At 39.1% G+C, this 14093-nt stretch overlaps 1 protein-coding gene and 1 non-coding gene across 51 annotated transcripts in view; both read left to right on the forward strand.

The window, feature by feature from the left end:
- The first annotated feature begins 122 nt into the window (after nt 1–122).
- The window catches only part of SEC31A (SEC31 homolog A, COPII component), a 79219-nt gene continuing 65248 nt past the window's right edge, over nt 123–14093 (forward strand). For 11 of the 50 annotated variants that reach the window (XM_078366942.1, XM_078366945.1, XM_078366948.1 and 8 more), the window contains exons 1-4: nt 123–276; nt 10125–10207; nt 11730–11853; nt 13799–13997. In XM_078366942.1, coding sequence (XP_078223068.1) covers nt 10129–10207; nt 11730–11853; nt 13799–13997 — 402 coding nt within the window. In that variant the 5' untranslated portion in view covers nt 123–276; nt 10125–10128. Of the gene's footprint in view, nt 583–10112; nt 10208–11729; nt 11854–13798; nt 13998–14093 lie in introns of all 50 variants that reach the window. The other 39 variants (XM_035293393.3, XM_035293396.3, XM_003732476.4 and 36 more) reach the window with 4 other exon arrangements.
- Nucleotides 6777–6892, forward strand: LOC118152455 (U5 spliceosomal RNA). Its single transcript, XR_004741219.1, has one exon. It is a non-coding gene; the product is annotated as a U5 spliceosomal RNA (small nuclear RNA).

Below are 14093 nucleotides of genomic sequence, written 5' to 3' on the forward strand. Positions count from 1 at the left end.
TGCGGACGCGATGACCGCAGGGATCCTCAACGCGCAGAACCGTACACTGCTCCCTAGCCTATCGCCAATCCCGGAAGTGCCGCGGCGGGCCGTGCGTCGGGTGGGCGGGGAGAGACGTTCCCGGAAGTGTCGGGCGGCAGGGTGCGGCTGCGGCTGCCACGTTGGAGCGGAACGTGGAGGTGGCCCTGGCTGGGGAGGAGGGGCGGCGGCGAATGCTGGGAGAGTCCGACCGACGCTGCACTAACGCAGGACCTGGCTTCCGAAGGTCCTCGCCAGGTGCGTCCGCCCGTTGCTTTTTGTCCTCTTCGCCGGTCCTTCAGCCTTGAGGTTGAGCCCAGGCCAAAACTAGGGCCCCAGCCTGGGTCTCCGCTGCTCCGCGCCAGCCCGAGGCCCGGTCTTTGGTGACGGCGCGACCCTGGTCTTGGTTTTGGGCCCGGTGGAACAACGTCTGGTATCTGGACTCCTTCAGTGATCGTGCCCGTCCGCATCCGCCGACGTCTCCACTGCTGAGCAAGAGCCACTCGAGGCTGGCGACAGTGACTTGGTGGGGAGTCGTAGCCGGGCGGGTAACTGGAGTTTGAGGTTAGGAGACTTTCAGACCCTTGTTCACAAAGAGGTGCGGTCCCCGCGGGTGAGGAAAGGAAACAAATCTCAGGATTACTTTGGTTGACTTTAGTTTGGTTAGGATTGTTTTGATTGTACTTGAACTGTTGCCAGATTTAAAGGTTTATAGGTTTGAATTGACGTATACTGTCATTTAGCTAGGATTGGATTATTTTAAGGACAGTGGTCGCCAGGCGCAGCCTGTACTTTGAGGACAGTCTCGTTAAGTGTTATATGTTTTTGCTAACAAGTTGTTAAATTATGGGGCAGTTGTAAAATAAACCAGAATATTGCCTGGACTTGTGGGCGTTATACATTTTTCCTTGCGCTTAAGGAACTAATTTTACGTAGGGCTTTTTGAAGTTGCAGTGATCTGATAGTCTGTGTCAAATCGTTTCTTCTAAATTATGTTTTCGAACTATAGAAAACTGAAATTTGGTTGTCCTTATGGGCAGTTGTAACTGTATTTGAAATATCGATAAAGGTTTGTTCTTGTTATAGCGTCCTGTGTTTTCTGTACTTCCGATTATTCAAAGGTTGGCAAAAGCTTATTCTCCTTTTTTTTTTTTTTTTTATGACATTCTCGCTCTGTCACCCAGGCTGGAGTGCAGTGGTGCGATCTCAGCTCACTGCAACCTCCACCTCCCGGTGATTTCTCGTGCCTCAGCCTCCTGAGTAGCTAGGATTATGGCGCCTGCCACCACGCCCTGCTAATTTGTGTATTTTTAGTAGAAACGAGGTTTCACTGTGTTGGCCACGCTGGTCTCGAACTCCTGACCTCAAGTGATCCGTGCACCTTGGCCTCCCAAAGTGTAGAAATTGCAGGCGTGAGCCACCGTTCCCAGCCACTCTTCTTTTTTAGTAGTTCTTCTGTGCTGTTTCTCATTATCCCTTAATTCAGAGAAAGCTTTGTAGGCTCATAAGAACTTTTGGATAACTCATAATGTTTTTGTAGTTTTGTAGTGATTTTATTTTACATATGTCCAAAATTATTTGTGCAATTTGAAATTTGAGGTGGATTTAGAATTATACTGCTTAATTTTATGTAAGCAAAGTATTTATTGAAACTAATAACATAGGAATAGAAATAAATTTGTAAACTGTGAAGAGCAGTTATTCATAATATTTGAGAGATTTCACTGTCTTTTAGGAATCTAATGAAAGCATTGTAAGAATGTACATACACACACGTAGGGTTTTTGTTTTGTTTTGTTTTTGAGACAGGGTCACTCTTTGTTGCCCAGATGGGAGTGAAGTGGTGCAATTAATTATACCTCACTATAACCTTGAACTCTTGGGCTCAAGAGATCCTCTCACCTCAGTCTCAGAAGTAGCTAGGAATATGCACGTGGTGCACGCCCAGCTAATTAATCTCTCATTTTTTATAGAGGTGGGGTCTCACTGTGGCCCCCAGGCTGGTCTCAAGCTCCTGCTCTCAAGAGACATGTAGGATTTTCTACGTACATAATATCATGAAGTTTGCAAGTTAAAAACTCCTTTAAGGGGACGTTACTAGATTGATTTGCATTGATTACATTGTTTTTAGAAATGTCATTAGGTTGATTTCAGCTCAAAGAGTTTTATACTGAGGATTAATATGACACCAATTAGTTCAGTAACTAGTACACAGTTACTTTCTCCTTTGATTTGGTTTGGGTTGAGTGAAATGAGCCTAGAACATTCATAATACTAATAAATCCTCTAGAACAATTGTTTCTATCCCTATTGAGATATTTTGCCCACAGAAAATGGATTTTTACTAAAAGCAGTGCCAACTAGGGATTGTATACCTAGTTTGGGAGTCAAAGTTCCAATTCTATTACCTCTTTAAACTTTTTACTTGCTTCCTGAGGCATGCGTCAGCTCTGTATATAGCGTTGTAAGGTTGGTATTTTTCAAAGAATACTGCTGTTGGGTTTTACTATTGGTTTTACAAAATTTACATTTTGAAAATGAGCAGAAAGAAAAAAGTTTCCACCTAATTGAATGCAATTATTGAGAGAAAGTTGCAGGAAAAATAAGAGTTCTAGTCCGGAGTATAAATTTTCTTCAATGAAGGTTTTTGTTGTTGTTTTGTTTTGTTTTGTTTTTTCGAGATGGAATCTTGCTCTGTCACCCAGTCTGTAGTGCAGTGGCGCTATCTCGGCTCATGGCAACCTATGCCTTTCAAATTCAAGCGATTCTCCTGCTTCGCCCTCCAGAGTAGCTGGGATTACAAGTGCGCACTACCATGTCTGGCTAATTTTTCTATTTTTTAGTAGATACAGGGTTTTGCCATGTTGGCCAGATTGCTCCCCAGCTTCCTGCATGAAGTGATCCACCCACCTCGGCCTCCCAAAGTGCTGGAATTGCAGGCCTGAGCCACTGTGCCTGGCCAAGGCATGTATTTTTAAAAAGGTTCATTGTGGTAGACGTTTTAAATTGTGGTGTTTGTAATAACTGTCACTTATGAGCATTTATTTATATATGCTAGGTACTGTTCAAACCACTCTGAGTAATACCACTTATTTCTCACAGCAACCCTGTAGGGTAGGTACTGTTACCTTTATTTTACTGAGAGGGGAGGCAAGATAGACATGGATAAAGCTACCTGACTAGAGTCAGAGGTGGACATGGTGAAGCTGGAATTTAAACTGAGGGTGTCTGCTCTAGACCTCATGCTCTTAATTGCTGTGCAATAAATACTGTCTTCTAGATGGCATATATTAAGAAGCCATTGTCCACACAATTTTATTTTTTTTGATACGGAGTTTTGCTCCTGTCACCCAGGCTAAAGTACAGTGGCACAATCTTGGCTCACTGCAACCTCCACCTCCTGGGTTCAAGCCATTCTCCTGCCTCAGCCTCCCAAGTAGCTGGGATTACAGGCATCTGCCACTATACCCTGCTAATTTTTTTTGTATTTTCAGAAGAGCCAGGGTTTTGGCATGTTGGGTAGGCTGGTCTCAAACTCCTGACCTCAGGTGATCTGCCTGCCTCGGCCTCCCAAAATGCCAGGATTACAAGTGTGAGCTGAGCGCCTGGCCTTCTTTTTATATTTTCATAGTGATTATGTTCTGTGGAAAATAGTATTGAGTGAAACAAGTGTGCATAGTGTAAATTCTGATCATGTTTAATATTGAAAAAACATTGCACAAAGTATTTTAAGCAAGTCTTGCTTGGGAAGTATGTATGGTTTAATCTAAAACTTCTTCCTATTTTTGGGTGCAGTGGCTCAGGCCTGTAATCCTAGCTCTTTGGGAGACCAAGGCAGGATGATTGCTTGAGGCCAAGAGTTCAAGACCAACCTGGCCAGCATAGCGAGAACTTATCTCTATTAAACAACAACAACAAATTACATTTAAAGAAAAAACCTTTTCATATTTTTAAGAAAATCATTTACACCTAAATGAATGATTATTTCTAAGAGAAGGAAATACACATATATCCAGATGAAACTGTATTTTGATGGCATTCTTAGTAATTTTGAGAATGATTGCAATAGGTAGATTATTTAATAAGATTCAGGGCATATAATATAGTTCTAGGCCATTATTGTAGTATAGTGATTCTTTTTTTTGAAACGGAGTTTTGCTGTTGTTACCCAGACTGGATTGCAATGGCACGATCTCAGCTCACGGCAACCTCCGCCTTCTGGGTTCAAGCAATTCTCTTGTATCAGCCTCCCGAGTAGCTGGGACTACAGGCGCGCACCACCATGCCCAGCTAATTTTTGTGTTTTTAGTAGAGACGGGGTTTCACCTTGTTGACCAGGATGGTCTCGATCTCTTGACCTCGTGATCCACCCGTCTCGGCCTCCCAAAGTGCTGGGATTATAGGCGTGAGCCACCACACCCGCCCTTTTTTTTTTTTTTTTAACATGGTATCGAAGCCTTATATTCAGGACAGGTTAATAAGGAGAACTGCTTCTAGTGGAACATTGAGTACTAAGGCTGATATATTTGTGAATGTTTTGAATTCCCACTTACTGTGTTCTTATAAATGTGTCTCTTTCTCTTTCAGTAAATGTTACACATTAACCAAGCATTAATGGATTAGGTAGTCCTTATGCTTTTGCTCTTAGAAATATTAGAATTGTATTCCATTTTTATAATAGAGCTATTTTGTTTTTCACTTGTAGAAATTATTTTGAAGGCATCTTATAACCTTTTCTCCCCTTAACAATACTTTCTCCTTTTTTAAATAGTGAATTATCCTTTAAAGAGTTAAGAATTTAAAAGTAAATGTTTTATCTGAAACTGGTCATTCTAGCTCATTTGTCTACTTGTTTTCCCCTAAATATAAACATTTAAAATAAATCAAACAAAACTTTCTGGATATTTCCTACCGTGCTTATTAGCAATTTGAGTCTAAAAAAGGGGTAAAAGTTTTGAGAAAAGACATTATTTGTCTAGTTGGTGAGATAAGATAGCACATAAGGCAGCTGGTTAAAAAAAGGGTAACTGGAAAATATGTAAATATGTGCTAATAGAATGTTATTACAAAGTGTTTAGTTAAAATAGAATGGCATATTCTTATAAAATGCTTAAATCCTGGGCCAAGCATGGTGGCTCACACCTGTAATCCCAGCACTTTGGGAGGCTGAGGCAGGTGGATCACGAGGTCAAGAGATCGAGACCATCCTGGTCAACATGGTGAAACCCCGTCTCTACTAAAAATACAAAAAAAAAAAAAAAAAATTAGCTGGGCATGGTGGCCCGTGCCTGTAATCCCAGCTACTCAGTTGGCTGAGGCAGGAGGATTGCCTGAACCCAGGAGGCGGAGGTTACATCGCACTCCAGCCTGGGTAACAAGAGCGAAACTCCATCTCAAAAATAAAATAAAATAAAATAATGCTTAAATCCTAATACTGACAAATGTAAACTTGTAGGGGAGTATTTAGATCAGTGTGGATTGGATCATTAGGGCAGTTTTCATGGAGGAGCTGGAATATGAATTTATTTTTAAAGATTAGGTTAGACAGTTGGCAGAGAGGAAGAAGAGGGAATTCATGTAAGAAAATAGGTGCCTTTTTTACATCTTAGAAAGTTGGATTTTTTCCCTCAAATAATCTCAAAGTTTTCTTATTTAATCTCATGATGGCAGTAAGTTTTAAAAATAGCAAGCCTGTCAAAAACACTAACTCAGCACTTTGTTTGGCTCCCTATTATAAAACATATTATCTCATTGAAACCTCACACCATCCCATTAGGTGGTCACTCTTTTCCCTATTTTATGAATATAGAAACTGGTGCTCAGGGAGGTTAAATAACATGTCCAAAGTATCATAGCTAATAAGTTGGCAGAGCCAGTAGTCAAATTGAGGGTTAACTCCAGACCATGCTTTTAACCATGTGATACATCCTGCCTCCTAATCTCACTTTGCCCTACCTAACACAATTTCTAAAATGCATTTCTTCAATTTCATCATGTATGTTGGTTGCTTTGTTATTAATTATTTCTGCTAAATGTTAATTTTCCTCTATGATATAAAAATTGAATACCTGAACTTGTTGGAAGTAATAAGAACTTGGACTCTGGAACTAATCTTCTGAGCTCCGAACTTGGTTCTGTCCCTTGCCACCTGCTAACATGTACAGATTGTCTTTTTGTGTCCTAATTTTTTCCTATGTAAAATCTCCTTCAAATATGAACAATTTGCAAGTAGAGGACTCGGGGTATATGTTTAAGGGAATCTTAAGGAAAACGTTAGAGGATAAGCCCTGGAGCTGAGTAGGGAACTGGCAAAAGTACTCTCGGAGAGCACTGAGTGTGCGTTTAACTGCAGTGCTAGACGAACAAAAGTGAGAATGAGGAAGAAATAATGAAATATAAACGTTAAATGTCCAGTAATGTAGGAGTTGGTTATACAACTAATGAAAAGAAGAAAGAAATTGAAGGCAGAATAAGTTTGTGAATTGCCATATCTGTAGTGGTTATGAGTCAAAGGACATCATTTAAAGCTGACAAATCAGTTAGTAGAATTGTAAGCATATTTAGCAGTTCAAAGGTAAACACTGAGAAAGATAATACTATTGACTATAAGTAACTGTGTTGTGTGAGGGGGCAGTAAGATTATACAAGCTAATTTCATAAGTGCACACAGTAGGGAGTTAGTAGTTACTGTATAAAAAAATAGGGGATTGACGATATTAAGTAAAATATTTGAAATTACAATTATAAAGATAAAATCAGAACTCTGGTTTCTTTTCAAATTGTATAAATGTTTCGAATTTTACTAAAGATTTCCATGGAGAGGAACAATTCTGAGTCTTAATCCAGTTTTTTGAGGCCCTGCTTTTGTGGGGCTGATTTAAAAAAAGAAAAAATTTAAAAAAAGAATCAGAAACATATTAGAATAAAAATATACATTATCCTAATAATTGCACAAAAAAGAAAATAGGCAACGAAAGACTTTTAAAGAAATTTATTACCCAAAGATATTAAACCAAAGTAAAATATGGTAAAACTAAGACTAACCATGTCTGTCATATCAATACATTTTAAATGACCTTAGCTAATTTAGCCTTAGCTAAATTGGATCACCAACAAAATGTTGGCTCTTTGTTTGTTTGTTTGTTTGGATCACCAACAAAATCTGTTGGTTTTTTGTTGGTTTTTTGCTGTATTCTGGATAGCTAATGACAGCAAAGTAGTTTTGAAGGGCAAAATTATACATGTAAAGGCAAATAAAAGATGGAATTTGGACCAAAAGTCATTATTTCAGACAAAGAAGGATATTCACAAATATATATATATATGTGCATGTATGTATATATATGTATGTAAATATATGCCAAATATAAAGTGTATATTTGGCAGTGAATTTTAACATTATGGATATACAGTGTTGGTGGTGAGAGAGGTTATGTGATTGGAGAACTGTGTAGCAATTCTTTGTACTTTTGTTCAACTTTTCTGTGAATGTAAAACTGCTCTAAAAGGTAAAGCCTATTTTTTTTAAAATTTGAATCAAAATCCTTTGAAAGGTAAAAAAAAAAAATTTTTTTTAAAGCAAAGTCAAAAGATAGTCTGTCAACTTCACAGATAAATGGTCAAATGATGTCTGGGCACAGTGGCTCACACCTGTAATTCCAGAAGTTTAGGAAGCCAAGGTGAGTGGATCACCTGAGGTCAAGAGTTTGAGACAAGCCTGACCAACATGGTGAAACCCGGTCTCTACTAAAAATACAAAAAAATTATCCGGGTGTGGTGGTGTGTGCCTGTAATCCCAGCTACTTGGAAGGTTGAGACACGAGAATCTCTTGAACCTGGGAGGCAGAGGTTGCAGCAAGCCAAGATTGCGCCAGTGTGCTTCAGCGTGGGTGACAGAACAAAACTCCGTCTCAGAATAAAAAAGAAAGAAAGAAATATAGTCAAATGATATAGACTAGACAGAAGAGATGACAGAAAAGGAAATATGGGCCGGGCATGGTGGCTCATGCCTGTAATCCCAGCACTTTGGGAGGCTGAGCTGAGAGAATCACAAGGTTAAGAGATTGAGACCATCCTGGCCAACATGGTGAAACCCCGTCTTTAAAAAAAAAGAAGGAAGGGCCGGGCGCAGTGGCTCAAGCCTGTAATCCCAGCACTTTGGGAGGCCGAGGCGGGTGGATCACAAGGTCGAGAGATCAAAACCAACCTGGTCAACATGGTGAAACCCCGTCTCTACTAAAAATACAAAAAATTAGCTGGGCATGGTGGCTCATGCCTGTAATCCCAGCTACTCAGGAGGCTGAGGCAGGAGAATTGCCTGAACCCAGGAGGCAGAGGTTGTGGTGAGCCGAGATCATGCCATTGCACTCCAGCCTGGGTAACAAGAGCGAAACTCCATCTCAAAAAAAAGAAAAAAGAAAGAAAGAAAAGGAAATATGGTTGACCTATAATCATATTTAAAAAAGGATGTTATATATCATGTATAACTATACCAAGTTAACATTTTTCTTTGTTTCTTTCTTTTTTTTTTTTTTTTTTTGACATGGTCTCACTCTGTCACCCAGGCTGGAGTGAAGTGGTGCTATCAGGGCTCACTGCAGCTTCAACTTCCTAGGCTCAAATGATCCTTCCACCTCAACCTCCCGAGTAGCTGGGACTACAGGCGTGTATCACCATGCCCAGCTAATTTTTGTATTTTTTTGTAGAGATGGGATTTCACCGCATTGTCCAAGCTGGTCTTGAGCTCCCAGGCTCAAGCAGTCTGTCTGCCACAGCCTCCCAAAGTGCTGGGATTACAGGCCTGAGCCACTGTGCCTGGCCTTTCATTGTTAATGTTGGTAAAAATCTTAAAGTGTGACAGTATACTCTGGGCAACAAGTAATTACATGTTACTGTTAGTGGTTGTAGGGCAACAAGTAATCATATATTACTGTTAGTGGCATGAAAAGGTATAGTTGCCATAGAGAACAGCTTGGTAATATTCATCAAAATTAAAATTGCATTAATCCTTTAACTTAACAGTTTTACTTCTGGGAATTTATAGCTGTCCCTGCTCTTTAATGAAATAGCATGTGCAGATGACCATTTATTTCAGCATTTTTTGGTAAAAATAGCTAAAAACAGCTTAGGTGTTCATTGGTATCGGACTAGGTAATTATCGTACATCTTGCAGTAGAGTAATATGTCATTTCAATATATTTACGTAAAAATAACAAAGATCTTTAAAAAGTACATAATACTACACCTTTCTAAGTAACTTTTTTTTTTTTTTGAGACCGAGTCTCTGTCACCCAGGCTGGAGTACAGTGGTGTGATCTCAGCTCATCTCTGCCTCCTGGGTTCAAGTGATTCTCCTGCCTCAGCCTCCTGAATAGCTGGGATTACATGGGTACACCACCACGCTGGCTAATTTTCTTGTATTTTTAATAGAGACGGGGTTTTGCTATGTTGGCCTGGCTAGTCTCGAACTCCTGGCCTCGGCCTCCCAAAGTGCTGGGATTGCAAGCATGAGCCATCACACTCGGCCCATCAATGTAACTTTAATGACAGAAAATATGTAAACAAGTGGTATATGGTATTATACCTTGAAGTGACCAGTTTTCTGATAATTTCTACTTTATCTTTAAATTCTGTGAGCTTACTATATTCTCTCTAATATGTTTTAATTTAGAATTAATTTTTAAACTGCTCTTATCATTGAGTAATCCTACTCCAGGAAGTTGTATCTTATTTATTTTTTGCCTGCTCTTACCCATAATGTTTTGCTACCCATTCGTGTTTGATAAACATGTGTAGCAAAGTTAATTCTTCAGGTACTACCTTATTGTTTTTGTGGGCTATTTTTCTAGACTGATTCAACTGAAAAACTATAATCTATAAACAGAATAGCCCAATATTTGTCTCAAAATAGTTTGTCAAGTTTGTCTGCTTTCTAATATTGAACATTTCCAACAAATGATACCTAAACCAATTTGATCTATTTGCAGTTGGGAATTAATAATGTTGTAGTGGTTTGTTCAGTGTGTTTCTATGTAAAATATCTGTGTTTTGTGTTAGACATTCAAATTATTCAAATCTGTTTATTTGTAAAATAGATTTGTCTTTAGCAGGATGAAGTTAAAGGAAGTAGATCGTACAGCCATGCAGGCATGGAGCCCTCCCCAGAATCACCCCATTTATCTAGCAACAGGTAAGTTCAAAGGAGAGAAGATAATATGAGTAACCTAATTTCTTCTCTTCTGCATCTAGCTTATTCAGTTTAAGCTTTATGTTTTCTGGAAAGCCTATCTCTCCCTGACAAGTTACCGACATTCTGTCAGCTGAGTTCAGTGTTCTTCTGTGTTCCCATAGTGTTTTGATCATGATGGGTTACATCTAAAGTATTTTCCTTACTTTACAGGAATTGTATTTTATCTTTATTTCCCTAAATGGCATGTGAAAAACAGTTAATAAGTTTGAATGAATGAAGAACAATTTTGTTGTTAGCATTTTTTTTTGAAATAGTCTTACTTTGTCGCCCAGTCGGCAGTGCACTGGCGTCATCTCAGTTCACTGCAACCTCTGCCTCCCGGTTTCAAGTGATTTTCCTGCCTCAGTCACCTGAGTAGCTGGGACTATAGGCATATGCCAGCACACCCCGCTTATTTTTGGATTTTTAGTAGAGAGCAGGTTTCACCATTTTGGCCAGGATGGTCTGGATCTCGACCTCGTAATCTGCCCTCTTCAACTCCCAAAGTGCTGGGATTATAGACGTGAGCCACCATGCCTGGCCAATGTTAGCATTTTTATATAAAAAGAATTAGTTGGCTGGGCTCAGTGGCTTTATGTCTGTAATCCCAGCACTTTGGGAGGCCAAGGCAGGTGGATCACAAGGTCAAGAGATTGAGACCATCCTGGCCAGCTTGGTGAAACCCCGTCTCTACTAAAAATACAGAAATTAGCTGGGCGTGGTGGTACAAGCCTGTTGTCCCAACTGCTTGGGAGGCTGAGGCAGGAGAATAGCTTGAACATGGGAGGCAGAGGTTGCAGTGAGCTGAGATTGCACCACTGCACTCCAGACTGGGCAACAGAGCAAAGCTCTGTCTCAAAAAAAAAAAGTTGGCCTAGCATGGTGGCTCATGCCTGTAATCCTAGCACTTTGGAAGACCAAGGTGGGTTGATCATCTAAGGTAAGGAGTTCAAAACCAGCCTGGCCAACATGATGAAACCCCATCTCTACTAAAAATACAAAAATTAACTGAGCATGGTAGGGTGGCCTGTAATCCCAGCTACTCGGGAGGCTGAGGCAGGAAAACCACTTGAACCTGCGAGGCGGAGGTTGCAGTGAGCTGAGATTGAACCACTGCACTCCCGCCTGGGCGACAGATCAAGACTTCATCTCAAAAAAAAAAAAAAAAGTTACATCATGTATGTCTATAAGCAGATATAGTAAATCACTATACCATTTTTACAGAGATTTAAAAAATATCTACAAGCTTAAAAAATTATTTATACTACCCACTGTTATAAACATTGTCTCCTAGCCCTGTGCCAGAATCTCATTCCTATAGTAATTTAAGCATCTGCTCAATGGCATATGTGCTGAGATTTCAGCCACAAATGCAGCATTCACGAGCGAGAGAATTGAAAAACATGCCTTTAGTTTCTGTCGTGTGGTTTATTTGAGTCTTTTATTTTTGTATGTATAGTAACCATAAATGTATTTTCTATAGGAACATCTGCTCAGCAATTGGATGCAACATTTAGTACCAGTGCTTCCCTTGAGATATTTGAATTAGATCTTTCTGATCCATCCTTGGATATGAAATCTTGTGCCACATTCTCCTCTTCTCACAGGTATGAGGTTTCAGCTTTAAATTCATGTGATTATATATTGTTGATTTCTAATTTATCTGTAAGTATGTCATTATTAGAAACTACAAGGAATACCAGCAAGGACATGAAATATTTTGTCAATAAAAAGCATGTGAGTGAATTTTTATGGAAGTAAAAGTAGTGTTTATAAGTCCTATTGACTTTTTTTCCTTTTTTTTTTTTGAAACAGAATCTCACCTTGTAGCCCAGGCTGGAGTGCAGTGGCACAATCTTGGCTCACTACAACCTCCACTTTCTGGGTTCTAGCAATTCTTGTAGTTGGGATTACGGGTGTGCCCCACCCCACCCAGCAATTTTGTATCTTTAGTAGCGACAAGGTTTTGCCATTTTGGCCAGGCTGGTCTTGAAGTCCTGACCTCAAGTGATCCATCCACCTCCATCTCCCAGAGTGCTGGTGCCCAGCCAGTATGTTCTGTTGACTTTTTTATTGCTGTTATATGTAAGGTGGGAAGGAAAGACTGTAGTTTCTAGTATTTTTTTTTCTCATTATGTGGTAGAGTTTTTTTTTTTTTTCTATCTTCTTTATTGCAACTGTTTGCAAAACGGTAGATGTGGCCAGAAAAAGGAGTCATATTGAGATATTAATAGTGATTACCTCTGAATGGTAGCTTATTTTTATTTTCTTGTGTTACTATATTTAGAAATATATTTCACAGACAGTTTTGTTGACATGATTTCTAATTCACTAGGTAACTAGGTATTTGGATCATACTTTCAAGTACTTATGCCCTATTTTAATGTAGAGAAAGAATACTTTCATTTGAGTAATAAAGTAAGCTTTATTGCCTTATTATCTTTGCAGGGTTTAAAGAGATTGTTCTTTAGCTGATAGAAAACAGCTCAAATCATGCAGTTTCATGGGACCTCTCATCTTCTTCAGAGCTGTCACAGTAGGATGGGAACCCCAGATACCTTTTGTCTAGTAGTTTTTTTTTGGTTTTTTTTTTTTTTTTTTTTGAGGCAAAGTTTCACTCTTGTTTCCCAGGCTGCTGGAGTGCAATGGCACGATCTCAGCTTACCTCCCAGGTTCAAGTGATTCTCCTTCCTCAGCCTCTCAAGTAGCTGGAATTATAGGCATGTACCACCATGCCCGGCTAATTTTGTATTTTTAGTAGAGACAGAGTTTCTCCCTGTTGGTCAGGCTGGTCTCAAACTCCCAACCTCAGGTGATCCACCTGCCTCAGCCTCCCAAAGTGCTGGGAGCCACCACGCCTGGCTTCTTGTCTAGTAGTTTTCTACTTACTACCATCTGTATCATTATATACATTTTTGCCTTCATATTTTATCTCCATTCTAGACCATATATTTTATTCTCCAACAGTAGGAGTACTTGTCATAATATAATTTTGGTAACACTTTTCTCCTGTTAGAATACATTCTTTTTCTTAGAAAATTTCAGGTGACTCCTTTAACACTTTTACTGTTTAAAAGACTACTTGTTAGTGACCCTTCTCTTTTTTTTATTTTTATTATTTTTTTGACAAAGGCCAAAGCATGAGACCCTTCTATAGTCAAATAAAGAATGTTTTTATTTTTCAAGGAAAGTGATTGTTTAGCTCTATTTTACAATGAACCAGAGGCAATTTAAGAAGGTTAAGTAACTTAGGGTCTCACAGTTTCTAAGTGGTAAAATCATTCTTAAGCTCATCTTGTGACATACATATACTTTGTTACGCTACCTTACAAGAGTTTTTGCTCTTTAAGGATTATAAAATCAAATATGCAAATATGAGTATAAATAAAAAATGAAATACTATTACACCAAAGTCATACATAGTTACCAGGAGTGGAGGAGAAGTAATATATTTGGACTATTTATGAAAACCTAAAAAGTTAAATGTATAATTTCAAATTTTTGTCTACATTTATTTGACTTTAAGAATGAGTTATTCATTTTCCTTTATAGGTACCACAAGTTGATTTGGGGACCCTATAAAATGGATTCCAAAGGAGATGTCTCTGGAGTTCTGATTGCAGGTGGTGAAAATGGAAATATTATTCTCTATGATCCTTCTAAAATTATAGCTGGAGACAAGGATGTTGTGATTGCCCAGAATGACAAGCATACTGGCCCAGTGAGAGCCTTGGATGTGAACATTTTCCAGGTTAGACTTTGACATTTATTCATAATTCTTAGACTCTGTGCTGCTCATTTGAAATCAATATATGAATCTACTGTGCCTCAGTTTTGGAACTGAAGG

This window comes from Callithrix jacchus, chromosome 3 (genome assembly GCF_049354715.1).
Source record: "Callithrix jacchus isolate 240 chromosome 3, calJac240_pri, whole genome shotgun sequence".
NCBI lineage: Eukaryota > Metazoa > Chordata > Mammalia > Primates > Cebidae > Callithrix > Callithrix jacchus.